The 27,822-nt window shown below is 34.6% G+C and overlaps 1 protein-coding gene and 1 pseudogene across 4 annotated transcripts in view; one reads left to right on the forward strand and one right to left on the reverse strand.

Annotated features, from left to right (window-relative positions):
- Positions 1 to 1,182: 1,182 nt before the first annotated feature.
- Pals1 (protein associated with LIN7 1, MAGUK p55 family member) overlaps positions 1,183 to 27,822 on the reverse strand; it is a 97,232-nt gene continuing 70,592 nt past the window's right edge. For all 4 annotated transcript variants that reach the window (XM_076850339.2, XM_076850340.2, XM_076850338.2 and 1 more), the window contains 7 exons: positions 18,776 to 18,959; positions 18,019 to 18,090; positions 17,605 to 17,676; positions 15,220 to 15,387; positions 14,243 to 14,445; positions 9,821 to 9,931; positions 1,183 to 4,150 (listed from right to left, as the gene is read on the reverse strand). In XM_076850339.2, coding sequence (XP_076706454.1) covers positions 3,974 to 4,150; positions 9,821 to 9,931; positions 14,243 to 14,445; positions 15,220 to 15,387; positions 17,605 to 17,676; positions 18,019 to 18,090; positions 18,776 to 18,959 — 987 coding nt within the window. In that variant the 3' untranslated portion in view covers positions 1,183 to 3,973. The remainder of the gene's footprint in view (positions 4,151 to 9,820; positions 9,932 to 14,242; positions 14,446 to 15,219; positions 15,388 to 17,604; positions 17,677 to 18,018; positions 18,091 to 18,775; positions 18,960 to 27,822) is intronic.
- Positions 11,053 to 11,954, forward strand: LOC143393469 (uncharacterized; annotated as a pseudogene).

Genomic DNA, 27,822 nt, shown 5'->3' on the forward strand with positions numbered 1-27,822 from the left:
TTAAAGGTAAAATTAGGACCTATCCAGGAGATGATCTGTAGAAAGCTTGGCTCACAGAATAAAATCTGAGTATAAATTCTGTGGTGATTAGAAAACCAATTACTCAATTCACAAATATTTTAAAAATAGGCAACACTGGCTGTTTAACTTATAATTCCCCAATATCTTGATGAGGTAAATTCTCCTACATCCACTCTGCAGATGAGGAAATTGAGGTTTAGATGGGCAAACAGCATAACTGCAATGTAAGTCAAGTGGTATCTTGATTTCAGAAGCTTGGTGCTTAACCAAGCTTCTGAAATCAAGAGGCAAAAGAAGATGGGGTTAGAGAACCAGAATTATTTGGTGAATTTTCATTTAGATAACAGCATAACTGCAATGTAAGTCAAGTGGTATCTTGATTTCAGAAGCTTGGTGCTTAACCAAGCTTCTGAAATCAAGAGGCAAAAGAAGATGGGGTTAGAGAACCAGAATTATTTGGTGAATTTTCATTTAGATAAATTCAGTATTTCTTAAAAGCTCTGGAGTTTATTTGCCTTGATTAAATTGCCTTTATAACTGCAAATGATCCTATGGTTTAGCATTTATTAAAAAGAAATCAAGAGAAAATAGTGTATGGTTTGTTGTATGGAACTGGAGTGATCTGATCCATAGGAGAAGGGGATAGATCAGGAATAGGAATTGAAAAATAGAATGGGGTAGCAGGTGTTTATGTGGATTAAACTTTGTGCTGGTATATGATTTATGTCCTTTGGGAGATACCGAATGGTCTGGTAGAAAAAGGGAAAATGAAGTATGTTATGTGTTTGCCAACAATTCACATGCTATCCTTGGCTTCCTTAATTCCTGTTTAATTTAAGGTAAATTTGCTAGAAGTATTATATACCTCATTCCCCTGAAAACTTTTCAAGTTCACAGCCTTAAGTTATCCATTTTTGGTTGTTGTTTTAACTATTATGGAACAGGACCTTCTTACTGTACCAACAGGGGACATTCTGTTGCAACATTCCACAATAAGCAATAGCTTAAAAGGTAATTTGTGTTCTACCCAGAGGTTCCAATGGTATTACTTTTGGCGAACACTCGCAACAAGAGATTGGTCTTTATATATGTAGAAACCTTGAATGGCAGTGGATATAAACATGGCAAAACAAAGTACTCTGTGGCTTTTTGTATTTGAAATATAATTTTACTTTTTATTTTTCCATACAGTGTGCAGTAAAACATCTCAAATAACAGTGCAGATACAAGAATACAAAGGGGATTAACAACAGATGTCAGAATGGTTACCTTCATTAAGGCTATAACCCTGGTTTATATTTTCCACACACATTCATAAAATTACATTCAACTCATTCCTTATCAATACTTATTCCTTAGGCCAGGAGAAACGGGAAAAAAAATCCAGACGTTAATTTTCATAGAAAGTAAATCTGGATTCGTCTAGATAATATTCTTCCACTTGTTCTGACTTAATGAAAATTTAATAAATGAAGATACTTCCTGATTTGGATTTCCCAGGCATATTTCATTAGCTATTGGTATAATTTCTAAAATAAGTGGTTAAAACCTCCATGACTGCAGTTTCCAATCAAAACCATGGAGGGAAGATATAGAACTGGCTAAAATGGCTGTACAACCGGATGTATAGCACGGCTTTTCTCCGTGTTCTGCTGAGGCAGTCGGCACAACAGTTTTCATATTGTTGAAGGACTGTGTTGAATATCAGCACATCTGTATCACTAGGACTCAGAAAAATTCAAGACAAACATTTCTATCCCCCTACTTCTGCTGATGAAGAAGAGAATTATAGGACTTCATTTTTCCTGGAAATGTCTAATACCTTAGAGTTTCTAGACGTCATCATGGTTCCTTGGAATAGATCTGTTTGTGAAAGCCACGTCTTGATAAAGTGGGAGCCTAGTGTGGCCCTACGATCAGCAGTGGCACAACAGCCTCTTACTCAAACTTAACATGGACTGTCAAAATTTTCAATCTTGAGGTTGAAAACAGCTGTCAGTTACAATATGCAGTTCACAAAACTCCACTGTTGACCACAGACTACCTTTTGTACCTGAGAAAGAAAACTGGAAAACTGAAAAAAAATTAAGTGCTAAGTATATTCCTTGTTTTTCAATGCAGAATATGGTGTGTCCTTTGCATTTTCCTGCTACCAGCTGGAGTGTTTTAGGCCTGAGGAGACAGTATGAATAGCATTCCTTTCCTCAAACCAGGAATATTACTTCTTCCCAAGGAATATTATCTTGAAAGTATTTTCAGATAAGACACACTCCCCAGCCAACTGAAGAGGCCATGCAAATTTGAATAGAAAAAGGCAACATATAAACTGTCTACATTTGTTCAAATAAAACCATGTAGAAGAGAAAAAACCACATATATACATGACACCGAGACAACCTACTTATTAACAGTTGCTTGTGTTAAATTAAGTGACAAGTCAATATCATTCCAGTGTTTGTTTAGCTTTGGGAACAGGAAATGCTGTAGCTAAAGTTGTTATAAAAACAAAAATAAGGCATTCACATTTGTGGTAGTTTGTCACACATCACACTACCTTAAAGGCACGAAAAGACTACAAATTAAACTTTCTATGACAATAACAGACACTGCATTTTAAAGCTACAGTTACAGAGACAGTATAAAAATCCCATTAGCTTAAAATTTCTTTTACACTTTAGCAAACTGCTCAATTGAGTCAAGAGGCAGACATTGTTAGGATAAACACCTGTTTCTATGTGCTTAGTAACTTTTCCCTTCCAATGTTATTTTCCTAAAATGTTCAAATGACTTTCAGGTCTTCCTTTCCTTCTGATCTCAAAGTCAAGTGTCAAGGTATTCCGTGTGTGTGTGTGTGTGTGTGTGTAAGAGTGATTTTATTCTAATGCTGAGCAAATGTTATCAATGACTATTTGTTGATCTATTAAATATTAGTATATGTCACAGCAGCTATAGTCCTCAACAGAATTCCAGTTTGTTTATGTAGCACAGTCAGAATAATACTGTGCTCATATGTAAAACTGCAAAAAACTCAAATGTGCTATGTCCTCCCATGTATATAAAAAACTACTTGCATCACGAGGAAGAAACTTTTTAAACAGTCACACAGTTTGAATGTTTGCCATTCATAAAAAGCATAACTGATACATCCTATTGTACTATTCATATCAGAGAAAGGAAGCAAAGCTATCAAATCACTTGTGACAATTTAACAAAAATATTCAGAAAATTATATCTTTAAAAAGATCAGCGTGTTTTTTATACCTTTAACTACATTAGAGTCTGCTGAGTGTGCAGTCTTATTCACAAAGTTTGAGCTTAAAAAATGGTGCTTCTAATGGAATGTTTTTGTTTTGTTTTTTAAGAATTAAAAGACAAATAAATGAATAAAAACCCCAAAAGCAGCTCCAAGCCAAAGTGGCACGCACCATTTTTCTTTTTCTTCTTTAGGAAAGTATTTCTGATTACTAAATCAGTCTCCTAAGCAAATACTGCTTTTGCTCAGTGCATAGAAGCATAGACCCCAAAATACTCCCAATGAAGTCATTTAAGTTAAATGTTAAATAACAGCAATATTTATAACTATTCGAGACATGGAATATTGTGTATATACATACAAGTTTTTCATAGAAATATGATCAAGCAAGCAGAAAAGATTTAGTTAGGTGAAAACAAAAGTTTTTACCAGGATAAAATGGAACTGCTCTGTTGAAGGCTTTCACTTAAAAATCCCCAAATGAGCCAAGAGCCCCTAAAGCCATGTATGGAGAATGAAGAATGTTGTGCACAAATAGCCTTAGGGGACTTCTCACTAGTTAAAAAAATCTAAGAGCAAGCCTGCAGTTTATCCTGCTGTCTTCCATCTTTATTCTCAATCTTGCTGAAGTATTGGGGCCATCTTCCTATGACAGTTTGCCAGATCAAGTCCAATCATGCCACAGAAAGAATGTTTCCTTCATCTCAGCCAAGTGGATGGCACCCACTGAGGTTCTGTATCAAGTTTGTTAATTAATCTCAGCAATTCCTGATAAGCTTTATCAAGATCTGAATTCACAATTGCTGTGTCGAAGTAGTGGCCATTATTCTGCTCCATCTCTCTAGTCTTTTCAATGATTTCTCTTAACTCTTCAGGCTGCAAAGAGAAGTAAAAAAACCAAAACAACAACAAAGAAAACTCTTAGGTCATCCTTATCCTTACCAAAATACAGGATGAGTCAGATGGCCCAAGAACAAGGTGTGCCCTTACATTGCTTTCACTGTTTCTCAAACACTTGACCTCAAGAGTTCATTTCCAACCTCTCAATGGGGCCCACCATGGTGTCCTCTGCTCTGTCTGGCACCTTCAGAACTTATACTATGAATAATTTGGGATTCTATTTCCTGTTTTATACCATCATTTAGGTTTTCATATATTTCTGTCTTACTCTGCTATAAGACAACAAGCTCCAAATGTTAGAAACATTTTTTTTTTTTAACATTTTAGGGCATCATAACCTCTTCCTAAAAGAAATATTTTGTGTAACATACAGTCAACTTTTCTAGTTGGAGCAAGGATTCAAAATCCTTCTACTCTTGACTGTTAAAAAATGCCTGCTCTTTGTGTATCTGAAACAGTTATGTAGAAATCATTATGGGGAAAGGAATGAAAAACAGGTTGTTTTTTTCTAAAGAAATATCTTGGGTAAAAACTTTTTTTTAAAGTTTTTACAGGTGTCCTATATATAAGACTATGGGACACAATGGGTTAATACTATATTTGAACCCACAAAACAACTTATGTCATTCAACCGAACAAGTTGTAATAGTAGGAAAACTAAAATTACAACTAGCTTGTCCTGAGGCAGCTTCTTTGTATAGCTCTCTAATTTTCATTCTGGAATGCCATGCATCTGAATATGGTACACAGAATCCTTTGTTCCCTAGCAGGGACTCTATTTCACCATTGCAACTAAATACAATATAATATTTTTGCTAAAACTTACATCCACTCAAAGCTTGAGATCAGTTTTTATCAAATTTAAGGCATTATTTCATCTATGCCAAAATGGCTTACTTTGTACTTTGTCTGAATTTCTTGTTGAAATTACAATCCATGACCAAGAGGAAATAAAATATTTTAGCTTAAAATGTTCTGAACTGAAAAGTAGACAAAACTGACAATTTCATATTGCCACTTAACTACTCTTAACCCCTTTCCATTCTAGAACAGATTCAGGAATTCAAAGCACAATTTGTTAATGGATTAAGTGGTTACATTTTGCATCATTTTTTTAGTTAGTGCAATTTCATTATATTAAAGATTTGTTTTCACTCAATACTTCATATCACCTGAGTAACAAAGCACTATCAGAAACAGCAAAGGAGACAGTAACATAAGTAGAATAAAAAGACCATCAGATACCACCATCTAATCAACAACTAAGGAGTACACATTTTTATAGGTGTGCATGAAACATTCACTAAAACAGAAAAGATGGTGGACCATAAAATAAGGCTCAGTGAATTTCAAATGACTGATATCTGTCAGGGCCTATTCCCTGATTACAATGGTTATAAATCAAAGATTTTTTTTTTAAATCCCCAAACAAAAATTAAATAATATACTTTTAAAATCCCATGGATTAAAAAAGAAAATTTCAAGGGAAATTAAAAAATATTTCTAACAAAATGATAAAAAAGGGGAAAATATAAATAAAATGATAAAATGGGGACATAGCTCAATGGTAAAGTGCTTGCCTGGCATGCATGAGGCACTGGGGTTAATTCCAGCACTGCCAAAAAAAAAAAAAAAAGATAACAATATTAAGCTTTCATCTTCAGAAACTAGAGGAAGTGCAATTAAAGTCAAAGTGTAAGACACTAAGTGCATAAAGACAAAAGCCCTCCAACTCAGTTTTTCTGAAGTATTTTCGTAATTCCCTTTACTTTCTATATCAATTTTAAAATAATTATTTCACTTTCTACAAGAAAGGCCTGTCAGGATTTTTATTTGAGGGTGGTGGTAGTAGTACAGTAACAGCTTCTTGAGCTATTATTCATATACCAGACAATTCCACACAATTCACCCCTTTAAAGTATATCACGCAATAGTTTTTAGTATGGTCATAGAGTTCTGCAATTGACACCACAATCAATTATAGAACATTTTTATCACCTGCCCCTAGCCCCCAAACCAAAACCTATAACCATTAGCACCTTTTTTCCCTAACCCCAATCACTAAACAGCCACTGATCTATTTTAGGATTCCAGATTTGCCTTTTCTGACATCGTATATAAATGGGATCATATAACATGTGGTCTATTACATCCAGATTCTTTCACTTAGTATAATGTTTTTAAGGTTCACCCATGACAGCATATAGCAGTACTTCACTCCTTTTTTATTGCCTGTTTTTCAAGACTTAAAATGATGCTACATAGAGTCCAGACCCATTTAACCATCATTCCAATGCATCTGGTCAGTTCATTTTCAATAAAGGTGCCAACATAACTCACAAGGAAGGGACAGTCTTTTCAGTAAATGATGCCTGAACAATTAAAAATAAAACCTCCACCCTCACCTCAAACTAAAACTAAGATTAATTTAATGTACATTACAGACCTAAATGTAAAAATTAAGAAGCTTTAAGAAGAAAATGTAGGATAAAATCTTTACAATCTTAGAGGTAAATATCTTAGACATGCACAAAAATAATTGACCTTGGGAAAATGAAAAGTGAACTTTATTAACATTTCTGATCTTCAAAGGATACTTTTAAAAAAATGGTACAGGGCTGGGGTTGTAGCTCAGTGGTAGAGTGCTTGCCTCACACTGTGAAGCACTGGGTTCGATCTTCAACACCACATAAAAATAAGTACAAGATATTGTGTCCCTCTACAACTAAAAAATATTTTTTAAAAAAAGTATCAAAAAAAATACAAAGACTGGAGAAAATAATTATAATACATACATCTAATAAGGGACTTACATGAAAAATACATTAAAAATTCTTATCAGAAAATGAAATAAACTTTTTAAAAATGAGAAGGCTTGAGGCATTCCACAAAAGAATATGTACAAATGGCTATATGAAAAATCATCAGGAAAATGCAAATGAAAACTTTAATAATAACATTTCACATCTATTAGAATGACTTAAAAAAAATTACATATAGCCAGGAATTGTGTGCATGCCTATAATCCCAGCAATCTAGGAGGCTGAGGCAGGAGGACTGCAAGTTCAAGGCCAGCCTCAGCAACTAAGCAAGCCCCTAAGCAACTGTCTCAAAAAAAAAAAATAAAAAGGGCTGGGGATGTGGCTCGGTGGTTATGTACCCCTAGGTTCAATCTTTAGTACCAAATATATATGTATAAAACACATAGTTGATAAACATTTCTAAGAATATGGATCAACTGGAACCATTATATACTGGTGGTAGCAGTGTACAATTTTTTTTTATACAGCTAAAATAGCAAAGGAGATAGTAACATAAGTAGGAGATATTATCATATGATCCAGCAATTCTACTTCTAGGTATTTATTCAAGAGAAATAAAGACATGCCCACCAAAAGAGTACATGAATGTTTGGAGCAGCTTTGGTCATACCAGCTCAAAACTGGAAACAAATCAAATGTTTTTCAACTGGAAAATGAACAAACACATTTGGGTGTATTTTATATCACAGTATATTACTCAGACTTAAGGAGGAATGAACTATTTTTAGATGCAACATGGATGAATCTGAAATCTTATGCTGATCAAAAGTCAGACACAAACATACTGTATGGCTCCATTTATATGAACTTCTAGAACAGACCAATCTATAGTGACAGTAAGCAGATAAATGGTGGCACAGGGAGGAATGGATGAGTAGTAGCTTCAGAGGGGCATGAGAGAATTTCCTAGAGTGACAGAAATGTTCTAAATCTTGATTGTCACACATGGGTAAACATTTGGCCAAATCATACTGAATAAATGAATCATACAATTAAAATGTATATGCACTGAGGAAAAGTATACATTAAAAAATTTAAGTTAAAAGAATTAGGATGTTCTAATTAGAAAATCAAGTATACTGTATATTGGTAAAATATTTTGGTATTAAGTTCTTGCTTTAAAAACATTTATAATATGCATCTTTCTAGATTTTGCTCAATTTAACGCAGACAGAATTCAATATAAAGAAGACAAAACATCCATGAGAAAACTGTCAGAAGAAAGTTGCTTAACTTGCTTTGGAAGTGTAAAGCCTATAGTATGATGCTGAATCTTTGTTTATGCATTAAAATAATAGAAAATTAGGCTGAATGAGCAGAAGAGAATTCACTCTATTCCTCAGTGTGCTTTTGTGTTTTTTTTTGGTGGTGCTGGGGATTAAACCCAGGGCATTGTGCATGTTAGGCAAGCACTGTACCACTGAGCTATACCCCAGTACCTTAGTGTGCATATTTTCCTTCAGCAACCATAGTGTTTCTGGTCTACCTAAGTAGTTTTCGGACACTAAGTTTTATATAGTATTAAGCTAATTTCCCTTATTATATTATATTATATTGTGATCCTCCTCCTCTAGAATAACCAACAACTATGTTTCATATTTCTTTTGAACTGTCCCAAGTGCAGAGGACAACAGATATTCTGACCCCAATTATTTGAATTTACAAGTATGCTGCAAAAATGAAAAGGAGTAAAGCTCTATTTTAACCAGGTAGCCTACTTAGCTTAGACAAAGCAACCAGAATTATGCTCAACATAATTGAAAAGACCCTGATGGGAAAAAAGTCCCTAATGTCTACAGCTAAAGACATTAAAAAATAATACACAACATACAGATTGAATAGGAAATATTAAATAGATGTAGAATGGAGAAAGATATCTAGGGGTTGTGGCAGGAAGGTTTGTGGTCATGGTAGAAGGTCAAGATTCAAAAGAAAAAAAATATTATAGTACTTTTGATGTCTATCTTTAAGGAGGTTTAGAGGTACAGCAAATGAAATGAGGCAATGGTGGTGATCCCTCTCTCTTTGCAGTGCTAGGGATCATCCAGAGCCTCACATGTGCTAGGCAAATGCTGGACCATAGAACTATATCCTCAGCCCATGATCCCTGTCTAAAATTGATATATTTAAGAAGTTAGTAACAAATAAAGGAGAAGAGTATTTATTACTTTGCCATACAGCAAGTCACTTGACAGAATTATTTTATATATTTAAATAACATCATTACCTTCTGATTGGTGTATCAGTATATTATTCGTCATTTAATTGTTAATAACATTTAGTATAACATGGACTATCTCACCATATCCAGCACAGATCTAAATTAATTAAAAAAAATTTTTTTTCCTGTTCCAGATTATGTAAGAAGACCCAAAGGAAAATAAAAACAGAACAAAGTTAGAGGGGGAAAAAAAAAAGCAAGAAGAGCCTTAATTCTGGTACCATACAAATGTGGGACAGTAAATGAGTGATCCCTAGGAATTTGCTAAGAGTTTTTGGGGTGGACGGTGGCCCACAGAATCCTCTTGGAAATGTCGTAGATTCATGCAAAGAAGATTAAAGAAGCTTTAAAAGAACCCAGAAGTTATGATGCATTTGGAGTTAACAATAGGAAATGTCTGGGAATAACAATAGCTTCCTCTGATTTGGACAGCTGCCATGGTCTAACCAGTGGCAACTATGGCAATTTTGGGGCAAGAGATAACCTTGAAAAAATAATCAGTTTGAAACCTGAAGCTCATATAGCTTTTAAGCACTGTAATAGGTTAGATCAGGATTATTTTGTGTTTATCTTCCATGAAACAGTACAATAGTACAATTTTACCTTTGGATTCTTGCCCTCTTTGGCCAATAATGCCCGAAGTCTTTCTTGTGAAGGAGGTGCAATGAAGATAATATATGGTTTCAAATCTGAATTCCGGAGGGTCTTCAAAGACTGCAAAGAAAAGATATATGGATTTTTAAAATTATTTTCATAATTGAACTATTTCTTGATAATATACTTGGAACATAATAATGTCATTTAAAAAAACACTGCTGATAAGTATTTTGAAACATCCTCATAACAAACAATTCACAGTATTTTTTAAAAATATTTACTCTTAAGCTTTAGGTGGACACAATACCTTTATTTTACATTTATATGGTGCTGAGGATCAAACCCAGTGCCTCGTGCATGCTAGGTGAGCCACAACCCCAACCCCCAATTCACAGTATTTTAAGATTATTAAGAATATACTACATGACTATAAATTCTTATATATTGTTAGCTTGATCTTTTTTGTAATGAAATATAATTGAATGACACTGAAGGACACAACCATGTGATGCTAAAATATCCTGCTAAGACTGCCTAGAAATTATAATAACCAAATTAAAAATCCATTTTGGAGGAATTAAATTCAAGGCAATTGTTTTTCTATGTGCTAGGCACTAAATACAAATAATATTAGAGAGAAAATTTCAAATACAGATGTTAAAGAAAATTCTGGGAAAGAATATCCAAGAAAAAAGCAGACTGTTTGAATGGAAATTTTCATTTTGTTTTTACCACTGCATCACTGTGTATTCTCCACTGAAGAATTCTACAAAAATGGAGATGATAGACACATTAAGATAATAGGCTTAACTATTCTGAGTTCCTTGGTAAAACTTGCTAGCCCAAATAATACAAAGAATTCTGAAGGAATTTAGTAAAAAAACTTCTTCTTTTACTTCTCTTAAATCAAATGTTCATAATTGAAATAGTACTGCCTTAGTGCCTTTGTCCGCTAAAGAACAAAGAAAATCTAATTACTATTTTAGGGTAGCCATTTTAGAGTCAATTCTCCATGTACATCTCTTTAAGACTTTAGGATGCCCTGTAGAGTAGAAGGATTCATTATCTTCTAGCTGAGAGGCTACCCACCCATCCTGGTGGATTCTCTAGGTGTCCTGCTGTCCTCCACCCCCACTTTCCCTCCTGCTCCAGTAGCAGTGCCCCCCACCCCACCCTCTTGCTCTTCCCTGACTTGGGGCAGCTGTGGCCATGGCTAGAGAGTGCTGGCACCCACTCAGATGTGCTGGGGATACCAACACTACACATACATCATTCTCCTGGCTGTTGCTTGGTTCTTCAAGCAGAATCCCAATGAGCTTATAATCACCTGGATCCTGTGGGTGCACAACCAAGGGGCCCAGATCTGTCCCTGAATTCCAGAGGGCTGGAACTGCTGGGTGACCTAATCTATGACACCATCTTCAATTACCACTGTAAGAAGCTGTGAAGCAGCTGCGAGATGCTGTTTACCTGGCTGCTGAAGGTCTGGTGCCAGCTGGGAACCCTTGCTGCACTTTGCAGCCACTTAGCTGCCTTTCTGTCCCTGGACTACCTGAAAGGAGGGCATCCAGCTGGTGCGCAAGCTGGGCATGTTTGACTGGATCTACTGCAAGTCTCCCTCACCTCCTGCATCCAAGCATGCAGCGCCAGAGGACGTGCCCTTCACCCAGGCATGCATCAGTGCCAACTGACAGCAGCACCCTTGGAGCCGTGGCTCTCACTGGTCAGCCTGCTGGTCACGGGCATGACAATGCTAGAGGCTGTGATGGAAATCCAGACCATCACTGATGTGGGCTTGCTCTGGTTGCAGAGCTAGTCAGGCTGTCCTAAGATCATGCTGGGGCCCAACCTCACACATAAGGACCTCAAGGGCTACTCAGCCATGGGGTGCACAGGAGCTGTACAATCAAGTACAGCCAAAGCCAACCAATCTATGGGCTAGGAGAGGAGCAGTTCCTCTTCACCCCACTATTCTAACCAGGCCTGTGGAGAGGAGCCATCCATGTGCCACAACCAGTCCCTTCCTGCTGACAGAGGACACTCAGTGTTCCCAGTAGGTGGGGTGGGAGGCCAGACTCTAGAAGAGATGCTTTCAGCCAAGAATTCAGGGGAGGTAAGCAAGGAGCGTGGGATATTGTAAGGGAGACAGAAGCCTTGGTCTGTGTCTTCTCTATTATCTTAAGCACTCTTACATCATGTTCAGGGATGCCAAAAGAAAGGGATGTCCTTGTCCCCATCCACTTCCACGGACAACAGTGACCAGAGCCATAAACAGAAGGGAGTGAGCCATAAATGCAGCCTCTTGTCCAGCTGGGTTCTGGAGCAGGTGGTTGGACACAGCAGTGCATCCACCCCTCTACCACTTGAGCCCCAAAGCACTAAAGGGCAAGTGGAAAATCTATGGTCCAAAAGTACATCTTAAGTTTTTACTTTTTTAAAAAAAAATGTTTTAGATGCAATATTTTTACTTAATATTTTAGATGAAGCATATGTGAAACTTTGATTTTAGTGAGGTCTTTACCCTTTGTAATGGCTCCCTCTCAAGGTCCTGTTTTTCTTTAACTGTCTTGTAATGCTTCCCTTTTAATGTGTGCTTTGCCGAATGCCCCTCAAGGAGGGGCTGTTAGCCTCTCCAGATGGGTCTGATTTCTCTTTTTGAACATGTGGCATCAGGCCAGTGTCTGAGGTTGGATTTAGGGGTATCTGAGCCAAAAGGACAGTTTTGTTGACAGACAACTCTGTTTCTGCTTTCACAGGCACCCATAAAATAGCAGATATATTACCTCAGAAAGTGCACAAACATGATATAGGATTGGACCTACTTTTTCTCCTAATAAGCACAGGGTCTCTGGTCTAATGCTTAGGTCTTTGATCCACTTTGAGTTGAGTTTTATGCAGGGTGAGAGATAGGGGTTCAATTTCATTCTACTACATATGAATTTCCAAAAATCCTAGCACCATTTGTTGAAGAGGCTATCTTTTCTCCAATGTATGTTTCTGGCACCTTTGTCTAGTACATGGTAACTGTATTTATGTGTCTGTGCCTTCTATTCTGTTCCATTGGTCTTCATTTCTGTTTCTGTGCCAATACCATGCCATTTTTGTTACTGTGGCTCTGTAGTATAGTTTATATCTGGTATTGTGATGCCTCTTGCATCACTCTTCTCACTAAGGATGGCTTTGGCTATTCTGGGCCTCTTAGTTTTCTAAATGAACTCCTAAAGCTCAAGAAGTACAATCAAGAATCAATAAATGGGGCTTGGGGTTGTGGCTCAGTGGTAGAGCGCTTGCCTAGTATGTGTGAGACACTGAGTTCAATTCTCAGCACCACATATTTATATAAGTAAAATAAAGGTCCAAATAAAATAATACCAACTTTATTAAAAAAAAAAAAAGACTATGCAGTGCCTAATCTTAGGGAAATAAGTTTTAGGAAAAGATGAATGAGTGTTTTAAGTGCAAGATGAAGTGATTTAGAGTAAACGTAAAATGGATTAAGGTAACTAAATTTAACTTAAGATACTACAAATACATTTTTGTTCATATCTCAATCTAAAATAAGAACAATTAGGAAATAAGTTTAACCATTGGGTTAGACAAAGGAAATGAAGGGAAGGGGGCAGGACAGGAAGGATAGTAGAATGAATTGGACATAACTTTCCTAGCCTTGTATTTGAATACATGACAAGGATAACTGCATTACCATAAGAATAGGATCCTAATTAGAATAAGTTATATTTCATATAAATATAATATGCCAAAGTACATTCTATTGTCATGTATAACTAAAAAGAACAAATAAAATAAAAAAGAAAACAAACCACTGTGTGGCCTGAGTTGACATGAGCAACAGATTTAATCACATTAAAGAAACTATGCTGACGCTGAATAGTCTAGAAAAAGTTAAAAAATTTCCATAATAGACACAATCTTTAAAACCCAAAATTTCTAAAAATTTTAAAAACAGAAATCTAAGAAAAAAAAAGAAACCTAAGAATCACTGATAATTTTAAATTTTTGCTTAGTCTGCCAAATAACAGACACTGACTGAAGTTTCATTATTTATATAAAACCTAACAGACACTGATTGAAATTTCATTATTTACATAAAACCATTCATTGTGACACTTGTTATCACTTGAACAATGACCTTTAAATTTTCTACCTGTTGTCAAATCTGAATAGAAAAATGAAATTCTTTTATAATCTCTAAAACATTCAAAGTATTACCAGATGTTACTATATTTTAAGTTTCCAAAAACATAAACATATGTAAAGTGAACCTATTTGATTTTACATAGCAAATTGTTAGAAAAACAATGAGAATTTAATTAGGCTCTGTCATTCTTGGACCAAAACAGAGTTCTTACTGGATTACTTTGCAAAATATGCCAAATTCAACATCCTAAGCCACAATTCTTGCCTCACCTGTGTACGAAGACTTAGAAGACATATTTTGCCAGAGTTGATCACTTGCCGTACAGAATCTATGCTGGTTCCATACAAATTTTTTTCAAATTCACCGTGCTCAATGAACTTTCCAGCTGCTATATCTGCCTCAAAGGCTTGCCGTGAAACAAAGTGGTAATCTCTACCAGCCACTTCATGGTCTCTCCTACTCCGAGTTGTATCTAGGTAAACAAAATTAGATAAGATAATAAGCATGGATAAGAATGAGGAGTGGGGATAAATACATCTAATCAAAAAGAATTTTTACTTTTTAACACAGATTAGGAATTAGTGAATTGAGGAAATATTATGAGCCCATGTGTTTAACATTGATCTTATTCCAGATTGAGACATGAACAAAAATGTGTTCGTAGTATCTTAAGTTAAATTTAGCTACCTTGATTCATTTTATGTTTACTCTTTAAATAACTTCATCTTGCACTTAAAACACTCATTCATTTTTTCCTAAAACTTATTATCCTAGGATTAGGCATTATACAGTCTTGAAACACTTTAGTTTTCAGAGATGAAGTCTTAATTTCTATCTTCACAATCAGTTTATAGAACCAGAAGCTGATTATGAAGAGGGAATTGTTCAATGGTCCAAACTGAAATTCACTTAGAAAATAATTAACTATACTGTTAGGAAAATGTCAATCACTCAAGAACTATCTTTACTAAAAATATGCCACAATATTTTGTTAGGGGCTGGTTTGTAGCTCAGTGGTACGGCCCTTGCCTAGCATGTGTGTGGCCATGGATTTGATTCTCAGCACCACATATAAATAAATAAAGGTCTATTGACAAAAAAAAATTAAAAAAAAATATTTTATTAAAGTTCTTCTTTCATTGACATTGTTTCAATTGAAATAAATGTAAATTTGCCCAGTTAGGTTCTGAAGTGGTAAGCTGACAAGCATAGGGAAATGGAAATGTGGAAATGTGTCCAAACTTACGAGGAACTGCAGATGCAAATCGATCTTTTTCTTTGTTCATGAGCCTTTGACGTAATTCATTCTGGCCACAGTTCTGTGGACCAATCAAGATGATAGGTCTTTTCCTATTTGCTGGTTGATGATAAAGTGACATTTCTTCATAAGTTAAGATCTCCTCATTGTCATAATCTTTAGGAAAGAAAAAGTTAAGCCCTTCAGACAGAATTACTACACATCATAAAGATATAAATACCTATAGATCTTCCCCCCCAAATTGGAAAGAAGCACAATTTACTGTCCTTACAATGCTTAACTTTTTGCATTATGATAGAAACATGTGAGTGATATAATATCATGAGCATTTTTCCATGCTATTATATCCTTGCCAGGGTGCTATGAAAATAAATCAGATAAAAATATATTAATCCTTTTAGAAATTTTTACTGCTTCTTTCATACTGTGTTTGAATGTCTAATACACCTCAATTATACTAATCCTAACATAAAATCACCAGTTTGGAGTGAATACTTTGACAGAAGGTAGGGTGCCAGGGAATAAACTAAAGAAAATATCATTTTTGTAAAATGCAGAAACTAACACTCTACTTAAGGGAGTTGTTTTTAAAATCAGTCATAATGGATATGCTTATACAAACAGCAGGCACAGACAAACATTTAAATGTAGTGCTAGAATACTGTCCTACAGTTGTATAACTTGAAAACAAGTCAGACTTATGCTATACACACTTTCTGCACTTATATCTACTTTATTCTAATGCAGAATCATGACTCAAGATGAGATACAAAATATCATGGGTGGGGTAACATTTGTAAAGTCCATAACCCAAATGAAATGGAGCTAAAGTGGTAAGAACAAAGGTAGACAACTAGCAGCCTGCCATGTCTTCACTCACGTTACTTCACCTAACTAGGAAAGGGCATCAAATATGAAGTCAAACTTTTTTAGCTATAAATTCCATAGGGTCAGGGACCATCTTAGTCTTGCAAATGCTCAGTACAGAGTCTGGCACAGGGTCAGTGCTCAAACTACATTTGTTTAAATTCCAGCTCAACTGTTTAAGCTGTAAGAATTTAAGCAGATCATTTTAATATATGAACTTGAATCTATCATCTGTAATCTCAAGGAATTTACTGTGAGAACCAAAAGCATACAGATAGATGCTGCCATGGAATAGAGTAGATATTACAAATGGTAGCTATACATTAAAAATATTATTGGTATAATTTTGAAGAACAAATGTAATTCCTTCCCATCTTAAAATGCTTTCTCTATTTTGAGTTCCTTCTAACATGTACAACCAGACAACAGTTGCATTTTGATTTATACAGTTAGTTTAGTTTATCTCTCTACAGGCTTCAGATTTACCAAGTTTTCCACGGTTTAGTAGCTCTGAGAGGTAGACCAGTTAATTTCACATTGTTTCAAAAAATTAAACAGATATTAATCACAACTATACAGATAAGATCAAAAACTCAATAAGTTTTATTTTAGAAAAAAATTAAAGCTAACTGACTTTCAGGTTTAGTATAGTATGGAACAGTTTAGTAATCTGTAACATTTTATCTTCATTACTTTGTTACTCCTAAAGATTTCACATTCTTGAGATAATACATCTTATAAATTGTTTAAGAAGGGGTGCTTTTATTATTTGCCTTGTTTCTAACATGAACCAAAGCACAGGTAGCAAATTCAAACGCCCATGAAGACCAATCAAGAAGATAATTAAACCGAAAATGAGAATGGGTTTTTAAAAAGCTAGGAATAATGGAGACTGTTGAACAAGACAACAGGTTCTCAAATATAAGGATAGCAGCTATCATTCATGTCCAGTGATAATTGTCAATTAGGAATACAAGCCCAGAGTTATTAGAGCTCTTGATTTTAAGAGAAGCTACAACTTCAACACTTTTTAATCTTAGCAACCAGTCAAAAAAAAAAAAAAAAAAAAAAAAAAAAATTCCTATGCTCCTGACTCAGCTAGCAAGTAATGGGCTCTGTGAAATGAGCTGCCTCTGGAATGTGTGCCATGAATGACAAAATATATATTTTTTCACTTCAGACATGTTTTGTAAGAATTAGTTATAAGCAAGCCATATTTTTAGAAAGAATTTAAGAAATTAAAAGAAACCATCAATATAACACCACATATGTTTAATATTACTTTATTTTTTATCAGTTTTTCTAGAATTTAAAACATCATATTACTCACAGGACTCTAAAAGAAAATAATTTCTACTTAATGACTTTCTTAAGCACATGTTACATTTAGGGTCAATATAGGACTGGGGAAAAAAAACTCATTGAAAATACTATTTTAATTTCTTTCTAGCATTAGACAGACTCCTTTCAGATATAAACCCAGGTATACCTGAGAGTAGAACTTACCATCATTTTTATTGGCATTATATAAAACCTTTTTCCTTTTCTTTTTATTCTTCTTTGCACACCATAGTTTTCCTGTTGAGAAATCACAAGTGAGTGTAAATGTGGTATTTGTTTTATTAAACAAAGGTACACATTTCAACCTGAAGAACTCAAACTTGTTTTTCATTTAAATTTATAGATATTCAATACACTATTCATAGAACTCTTTCCCAAAAGTATTTATAATTTTCCATTAATACACTACACAGAGATAATCTTTAATAACTTAAAATCTTTATCAATCTAATATTTTGCCTCTTACATCATATTTCCCATGAATATATCTTTCTTGACAGTTCTGATATGCAAGTTTAAACATGGTTCCAGATGAAAACTCAAGACATCTCTTATTAATATCAAGTATAAACGTCTAACCTGACTTTTCTGGCTCCTTATCTTCTTCTATGGTTTGCTTCATGGCTTCCCTTTGCTGCTGAAAGCTTTTCCCTTAATAACAGAAGAAAAAAGCAGAAAGAGTAAGATATTTAAGATAAAAGGATAAAACTATTTTAAAATTTTTATTAGAAGTAATTCTTCGTATGTGTGTGTGTGTGTTGTGTTATCCCTTGCAACTCCTTCTGCCACCCATTAGATTAGTAATGTTAGCTATCATATATAAACCTATATATGATAATGTTAGCTATCATATATAAGCTTATATATCATATATAAGTTAATCGTTTCAATACTGCTCAATCAGTCCTTGTATCTCACTAAATTATTATAACTATTATAAAAAATAAATAATAAATCCACATTAGAAAATGTAATTAAATTAATTCAACTTCCAAAAAGTTTTCATTGAGCATTTAGTATGTAGTAAGTACTATGCTAGATCTTATAATGTAGACGTTAATAATTTTTGCTTTTTACCTTTAAGTTACCAATGATACAAACAATGGAAAATGTATTTTCCTCATAAGATTAAGGTTTTAGTATAGGAGTCTTTCAAGATGACTGACCTTCATCTTCTTTTGACCTATACCTGAAAATAATTTTTTGGGGGGAGGGGTGCTAAGGAATAAACTCAGATCCTTGTGCATGCTAAGCACATGCCCTACCACTAAGCTATACTCCCAGTCCCTTAAATGTTCTTTTAACACTATGTAGTTTCTATTATATTGCTGGTTACCTGGAACAAGCCCAGCTAGAGGCTGATTATCTTCATCCCCTTCCCTGTAGGCCTGCCACCAGTTTGGATCTTCTTGACTGATGATATGAAGTATGTCCCCTTTTTGAAACGACAGTCCTAACTCTCGACATGGAACATAAGGATCATCTGAGGGGTCATAGTCAAAATGAGCTTTAACATGGATCTAAGGATGGAAAATAAAAAATAAAGACAATAAGCTACGATAATAAAACGGCAACAAAAATATTTATCACAAATATAATTTAAATGTTAAAATGCTTTATCAGTGCACAGAAATGAGCTGAAAAAAGGGTATTTCGTTAAGTAACAGTATTTGGGGGCTTAATTTGCTAGGCTCATCTGTTGTTTTCTCTCTGTGGATTGCGAATATGTAAAGAGTGTCTAAACTATTTTACTGTTCGCAGCTAAAAAGCTAGGGTGCAAAGGTGCCTTAGAAAGCTTGAGAAGCTGAAGAAATGTAATAGAAATTGTCTGACCTGTGAGAACAATGAGACTTCAATAAGATGTGCAATTTCTAAACCACTGCTTCTCAGTAAACGTAGACTCTAATCTCACTATACCTCTCATATGAACAAGTGTTGGTTTCCCTGGGGCTATTATAAACCTCGATCCCACTCTCAGTGCAACTGCACCTTAATCTCTCAGCACTTCTTCGAAAGGTTAATGAAACAAACACTCCAAACTGCTAAAATTATCTATGATTATAATCAATACCTGTTTGAATACTAAGTAGGATTGAAATATTGAAAGTACAAGTTATAATTTTTGCTAACATGCTTTTTGCATATCAGAATAAATCAAAGAATTGTGCCATGTTATTTTGCATGAGAGGTAATTAAGAACTCACATTAACTTTATGAAAATGTAAGCTATTTCCTATGCCATTTTTTCCCTATGCTTCTGTAAAATATAACAAAGTATTCTTACTTCTAAGGAGGCATAAAGGTATTAATATTCTCTTTAATTTCTAATTTCTGCCTAACCTGAAAATGTTATATTTCTAAAATCTGTAAAAATGTACCTTCATCTAATGAAATTTAACACCTATACAAAATGAGTGTTTCTGATCTAGAAAGGTTAAACTACAAGTTTTGAGTTCAGTAAGCCAAGCAATATATCAATAGCCTAAGAGTTTTATAATTCTGAGTCCATTTCTATCCAGGTGCTATTTGACTTTTCCTGAATCTTTTACCCTTACCATCACTGTGGTTGTATACCATAAAGATAATACTGGTCTGCCTCAAAAATCACTTTAATGATGATAGTATCTTTTAAGCACATGAAACACTGACAAAATTAACTTCTCTCAATCAATGATAACAGACTATATGAAATTTAATAAAATACCTTTTAGCCAGGTATGGTGGTTCACACTTGTAATCCCTACAACTGGGGAGACTAAGGTAGAAAGATGACAAGTTCAAGACCAGACTTAGCGGACCTTATCTCAAAATAAAAATAAAAGGGCTTAGGATGTAGCTCAGTGATGGAATGGGTCCAATCCCCAATGCATCAAAACAAACACTTTTTTTTTGTACCAGGAATTGAACCAAGAGGCATTTAACCACCGATCCACATCCCCAGCCCTTTTCATTTTTTATTTTGAGGATCTTGCTACATTGTTTAGGGCCTCACTAAGTTGCTGAGGATGGCCTTGAACTTGTGATCTTCTGGCCTCAGCCTCCTGATTTGCTGGGATTATAGGCATATGCCACCATGCTTGACACAAACACTTTCTAAGCCATAAAGATAGACACATACATATATGTATATCTGCATTATATACAGCCTAGAATCCTAATGAAAAGCAACAGCCTCTATTGGCTAAACTGTATTGTTAGAATGTATGCATATATGAATATGTAACAAGTCCCAACATCATGTACAAATATAATACACCAGTAAAAAATAATTGGGAGGAGGAATATTCTCTTTTAGAAATTTGGTTTGAGGTATCAGGTACAGAATATCTCTTAACTATAAAAAAGTTATTAACTAGTATAAATAAGAGATGAGGAACACTCTGAATATGCAAAAAGCAACACTGAGAAAAAAAAGTAAAACAGCTAACAAGTAGAACTTAAATATTGGTCTGCTTTTGATAGTAACTTTTCATTGATATATTTATACAAGTATAAAAAAAATAAAGATAATCCTAAGTGTAGACAGCACAATACATTTTCATAAATGGACACATGTATAATCAACACCTAATTCAAGAACCAGAATATCACCAGCATCCCAGAAGTCCCCACCTTCTTTCACTTGTGCCATGGAGTCACTATTTACCTTATACCCTCCAAGGGTAAACACCACCCTAATTTCTAGGAACACTGATTTCCTTATATTTTACTTCACATGAATGAAATGGTATGTACTTTTGGGTCAAATATGCTTAAGATATCTTGCCCAATTTGATAGTATGCTGCTGGCATCTAATTATAGCCCCAAGGAGCCTTTTCTTGATGTGAAAACATTATAGAGTTTTCATGAGCACTTTATCAATCAGTACAAAAATGAATTTTAGAAAGTTATGTGGATTAGTACTGAATTGAAACACAGTTGGGGGCTGGGGATATAGCTCATTTGGTAGTGTTTGCCTTGCATGCACAAGGCCCTAGGTTCAATCCTCAGCACCATTAAAAAAAAAAAAAAAAAGGAAACATAGTTGGGAGATTTAAAAAGAGTATATATACAAAATTATAATCTTGACATGAGAAAAGTATCTTATAAGTAGAATAAGAGATGCATTTAAAAAAAACTGCTGGAGTGTCATCCCTGTCAATTACTAATGCTTTTAAAATTTGTTTAAATAGTTACCTATTAGCCAAAAAAAGCATCACTGAAGTAGTGGAGGGATCATTTTTTGTTGTTGTTGTAGATGGACGGTATGCCTTTGTTTGCTCTTTTTTTTTTTTTTTAGTTGTAGATGGACAGCATGCCTTTATTTTATTTGTTTATTTTTATGCATTGCTAAGAATTGAACCCAGTGCTAGGCAAGTGCTCTGCCACTGAGCCACAACCCCAGCCCTAGAGGGTGCATTTTAATCAAGCTTTTCAAAGATCTATCAAATTGGACTAGTGGTCAGCCTGACTGAGAATTTATCAAATCACTTTCTGAAAGCAGAAAGTGTTTTGCTAAGTATTTAGCAAAGTGTTTTGCCAGATCACCTGCTTGAGATGTTTATTAAAATGGTGAGTTCTTATGCCACACTTTAGATTTTTAGATTCTGCATTTTCATCAGATTCCTGGAATAACTGTGAGGTAAAGAAATCTTTGAGAACTTCTATCCTAAGAGAAATAAAAAGACCAGTGAAGAGGGAACACCTAGGTTTTAACTTTGCCACAGGTCAACAAAATCTCCCAGATACTTTTCCATTTATTCCTGTATAAGCAGTTCTCATCCTGACTATCCTGATTTAAATGGGTTGGCATGGAGTCCCTCTTTGTGTAGGATAAGAGGGGTCCATAAAAATGTGCTTTGCTTATATGACAAGTTTATCTAGTCACATCTAAAATGTACCCTAAAAATAAGAGCAAAAGCAACATTGAAAAATTAATAATAAATTGTTTAATATTTTTCCAAGCAAAATTTCAGGTCGGAGAAATATAACTATGTGAATGAGCTAAAGTCTGGATACTGCCTTAATATGTATTATATAATGTCTGCCTATATGTTTCACTGATAAAGTCTTGTCAATTGTAGAAGTTATCTTCACCAATGGTCCCTGTTAGTTGCTTATTTTGTTCTCTATATAAAGAAGAACAAAGTCTTTTATAAATGAAGGAGAGAAGCTTTAGGGTCTAACAGTGCTGTGATAATTCCAGCACAGTGTGGCTGCTCCAAACAGTTTCTAAATAAAATGAAATCTTCTGTTTAAATTTCAAATTATAGAACTGTTTGTACAAAATTATCTCTGGCCCAACATTTTTTTTCTCCATTTTTTTAGTACCTATAAGCTGTTCACAGATGAAGTCTTAAATGATGAAACGGGAATAAAGGAATAAGGATTCATTAGTTTATTTACATCTTTCCTATGGGGCAAATGTTCTAAAATAATTTTCTCAGTAATTTTTATTTCTATATTACATAGAAATATTATATTATATATTCTATATTATATTCTTATTATAGTAGATTTACCTTTAATTTTCAAAACTACTTGTAATTTTTAAAAATTTGTTGTTGTAGTTAGACACAATATCATTATTTATTTTTATGTGGTGCTGAGGATCAAACTCAGTGCTTCACACGTGCGAGGTGTGTGCTCTACAATGAGCTACAGCCCCAACCCTTACTTGTAATGTTGTAAGAGAAAAATAGTAAAAATAGTAAAAGTGAGACAAAAAATGTTGCAGCATCAAGCCACAGTTTTCAATCATCTCCCACTGACTCTGGGATTCTTCCTCTCCTTAATCCACGAAGAAAGAAATTTTCTTTATAATTTGTTCTCTTCTGTTTTTTTAAATAGGGGATAAATTTGCGTTATCTGTAGGACATCCAATTGATGTTTACTAGACAAACAGATATTACCTTAGAGCAACAATAGCAAACCAAATAGAGCAACTGCCCTAATTTGAAAAGGAACATTCATCCAATATACATGGAATTTATATTTTTGGCATTTTCTGATAAAATACTCATTCATAAAAATGTTCTTCCAAATGAGAAAAAAAATTAAAATGAAAATTGTATAACATGTTTTATTTCTTTGATGGTAAAATAAATGCATCTAAACTTTTCTTTACTCTGTAGTGCCAGGGACAAAGTAAATAGTATCTAATATTTACTGAATACTCAACAGTCTATGAATTTTCAGGTACATATTCCATCATTAATAAGCATGTAATTCCCCCTTCATTTCAATGTACTCCTCTGTTGTATTAGGGCATTAAAGTAGATTTTAAAAAGTCTTATTCTTATTAAAAAAAAAAAGCAAATTATGTCCTTTTATATTATTTTTCATTCCAAGATAGAATAATCTAAAGTTTTACAGACTTGTTGGGAAATATCTGACCTTTTAATTAAGGTTCTATGAGAGAAGAAAGCTACACAATTTGAACAATATTTATGTTTTCTAGGAAAAATGTGCCAGTCATCCAGGATGTGAACTACAAAGGTGCAAGACTCTTGTCCTGTTCTACTAAAAAAGCAGCCACTGTTTTGCTACATGATATAACAAATATTTAACATCTCAGACAGTAGTTCTCTTGATCCAGCTTATTCTGGCTATGTATGACATTATAATTTGGTAAGTGATTATATTGGGGCTGCAGATAATGTCTCTTTTGTAAATCTTCTTAAATACTTAAATGCTTCTTTTTAATACCACAAAACAGAACATAAAGATATCTTTTGCTGTTCTTATCAAATTCTGATTCATAAAATAATGATTGTCAATAAGCTGGTTTTAATTTATATAGACACTAATTCCACAGATAGTTATTCTGCACATCGACACCAAAATTATGATTTCCTATCATTGTTTCCTTTGTGGAAAAGCTTCAATGAGAGTTTTAATAATAGAAGTCTATTTTAAGCCAGATAGCTTTTGATAAAAACTTTGCAAGAGATAGTGCAAAATGAGAGTTGAACAGGAGGAAAGGAAGGAAAAGAGGAACACTACACATCACTCTTTTTACTTTGAAAAGATACCTATTAATCAAAAGCTATATTTTAACAGAAGTAAACCTGGCATCATTTCTCTTTTCCTCTTTCTCTCCCCTTCCCTTTCTTTTTAACTATTTCTTTTATTATTATTATTATTAGTTGTTCAAAACATTACAAAGCTCTTGACATATCATATTTCATACATTTGATTCAAGTGGATTATGAACTCCCATTTTTACCCCGTATACAGATTGCAGAATCACATCTGTTACACATCCACGTTTTTACATACTGCCGTACTGTTGTATTCTGCTGCCTTCCTATCCTCCACTATTCCCACCTCCCCTCCCCTCCCCTCCCATCTTCTCTCTCTACCCCATCTACTGTAATTCATTTCTCTCTCTTTTTTTCTTTCTCTTTCCCCTCACTTCCTCTTATATGTAATTTTGTATAACAATGAGGGTCTCCTTCCATTTCCATGCAATTTCCCTTCTCTGTCCCTTTCCCTCCCACCTCTCGTCCCTATTTAATGGTAATCTTCTTCTCATGCTCTTCCTCCCTGCTCTGTTCTTAGTTGCCCTCCTTATATCAAAGAAGACATTTGGCATTTGTTTTTTAGGGATTGGCTAGCTTCATTTAGCATAATCTGCTCTAATGTCATCCATTTCCCTGCAAATGCCATGATTTTGTCATTTTTTTAGTGCTGAGTAATACTCCATTGTGTATAAATGCCACACTTGTTTTAATCCATTCATCTATTGAAGGACATCTAGGTTGGTTCCACAGTCTAGCTATTGTGAATTGTGCTGCTATGAACATCGATGTAGCTGTATCCCTATAGTATGCTCTTTTAAGGTCTTTGGGGAATAGTCCGAGAAGGGGAATAGCTGGGTCAAATGGTGGTTCCATTCCCAGCTTTCCGAGGAATCTCCATACTGCTTTCCAAATTGGCCGCACTAATTTGCAATCCCACCAGCAATGTCAAGTGTACGCTTTTCCCCACATCCTTGCCAGCACTTGTTGTTTGACTTCATAATGGCTGCCATTCTTACTGGAGATGGTATCTTAGGGTGGTTTTAATTTGCATTTCTCTGACTGCTAGAGATGGTGAGCATTTTTTCATGTACCTGTTGATTGACTGTATGTCCTCCTCAGAGAAGTGTCTGTTCAGGTCCTTGGCCCATTTGTTCATTGGGTTATTTGTTTTCTTATTGTTTAATTTTTTGAGTTCTTTGTATACTCTGGATATTAGGGCTCTATCTGAAGTGTGAGGAGTAAAGATTTGTTCCCAGGATGTAGACTCTCTATTTACCTCTCTTATTGTTTCTCTTGCTGAGAAAAAACTTTTTAGTTTGAGTAAGTCCCATTTGTTGATTCTTGTTTTTAACTCTTGTGCTATGGGTGTCCTATTAAGGAATTTGGAGCCCGACCCCACAATATGTAGATTAGAGCCAACTTTTTCTTTTATCAGACGCAGAGTCTCTGGTTTGATATCAAGCTCCTTGATCCATTTTGAGTTAATTTTTGTACATGGCGAGAGAAAGGGATTCAGATTCATTTTGTTGCATATGGATTTCCAGTTTTCCCAGTACCATTTGTTGAGGATGCTATCCTTTCTCCATTGCATGCTTTTAGCACCTTTGTCAAATATAAGATAGGTATAATTTTGTGGATTGGGCTCTGTGTCCTCTATTCTGTACCATTGGTCCACACGCCTGTTTTGGTACCAGTACCATGCTGTTTTTGTTACTATTGCTCTGTAGTATAGTTTGAAGTCTGGTATCGCTATACCGCCTGATTCACTCTTCCTGCTTAGAATTGCTTTTGCTATTCTGGGTCTTTTATTTTTCCAGATGAATTTCATGACTTCTACAAGAAATGCCTTTGGGATTTTGATTGGCATTGCATTAAACCTATAGAGAACTTTTGGTAATATCGCCATTTTGATGATGTTAGTTCTGCCTATCCATGAACAGGGTATATTTTTCCATCTTCTAAGATCTTCTTCTATTTCTCTCTTTAGGGTTCTGTAGTTTTCATTGTATAAATCTTTCACCTCTTTTGTTAGGTTGATTCCCAAGTATTTTATTTTTTTTTTGAGGATATTGTGAATGGGGTGGTTGTCCTCATTTCCATTTCAGAAGATTTGTTGCTGATGTACAGGAATGCCTTTGATTTATGCATGTTGATTTTATATCCTGCCATTTTGCTGAATTCATTTAGTATCTCTAGTAGTTTCTTTGTAGAACCTTTTGGGTCTTCTAAGTATAGGATCATGTCATCTGCAAATAGTGATAATTTAAGTTCTTCTTTTTCTATCTTTATGCCTTTAATTTCTTTCGTCTGTCTAATTGCTCTGGCCAGTATTTCTTGAACTATATTGAATAGAAGTGGTGAGAGAGGGCATCCCTGTCTTGTTCCAGATTTTAGAGGGAATGCCTTCAGTTTTTCTCCATTCAGAATGATGCTAGCCTGAGGCTTAGCATGGATAGCTTTTACAATGTTAAGGTAAGTTCCTATTATCCCTAGTTTTTCTAGTGTTTTGAACATAAAGGGATGCTGTACTTTGTCGAATGCTTTTTCTGCGTCTATCGAGATGATCATATGGTTCTTATCTTTAAGTCTATTGATGTGGTGAATAACATTTATTGATTTCCGTATATTGAACCAGCCTTGCATCCCAGGGATGAATCCTACTTGATCATGATAAACAATTTTTTTGATGTTTTTGTATCCGATTCGCCAGAATATTATTGAGAATTTTTGCATCTAGGTTCATTAGAGATATTGGTCTGTAGTTTTCTTTCTTTGAAGTGTCTTTGTCTGATTTCAGAATTAGGGTGATGTTGGCCTCATAGAATTAATTTGGAAGAGCTCCCTCTTTTTCTATTTCCTGAAATAACTTGAGAAGTATTGGTATTAATTCTTCTTTAAAGGTTTTATAAAACTCCACTGTATACCCATCTGGTCCTGGGCTTTTCTTGGTTGGTAGTCTTTTGATGGCTTCTTCTATTTCCTTGATTGATATTGGTCTGTTTAAATTGTGTGTATCCGGGGCTGGGGATGTGGCTCAAGCGGTAGCGCGCTAGCCTGGCATGCGTGTGGCCCGGGTTCGATCCTCAGCACCACATACAGACAAAGACGTTGTGTCCGCCAAAAACTAAAAAGTAAATATTAAAAAATTCTCTAAGAAAAAAAAAATTAAAAAATAAATAAATAAATAAATTGTGTGTATCCTCCTGACTCAATCTGGGCAAATCATGATTTAAGAAATTTATCGATGTCTTCGCTATCTTCTATTTTATTGGAAAATAGGGTTTCAAAATAATTTCTAATTATCTTCTGTATTTCTGTAGCGTTTGTTGTGATATTGCCTTTTTCATCCCGTATGTTAGTAATTTGATTTCTCTCTTT

The sequence above is a fragment of the Callospermophilus lateralis genome, chromosome 3, assembly GCF_048772815.1.
Source record: "Callospermophilus lateralis isolate mCalLat2 chromosome 3, mCalLat2.hap1, whole genome shotgun sequence".
In the NCBI taxonomy this organism is placed as follows: domain Eukaryota; kingdom Metazoa; phylum Chordata; class Mammalia; order Rodentia; family Sciuridae; genus Callospermophilus; species Callospermophilus lateralis.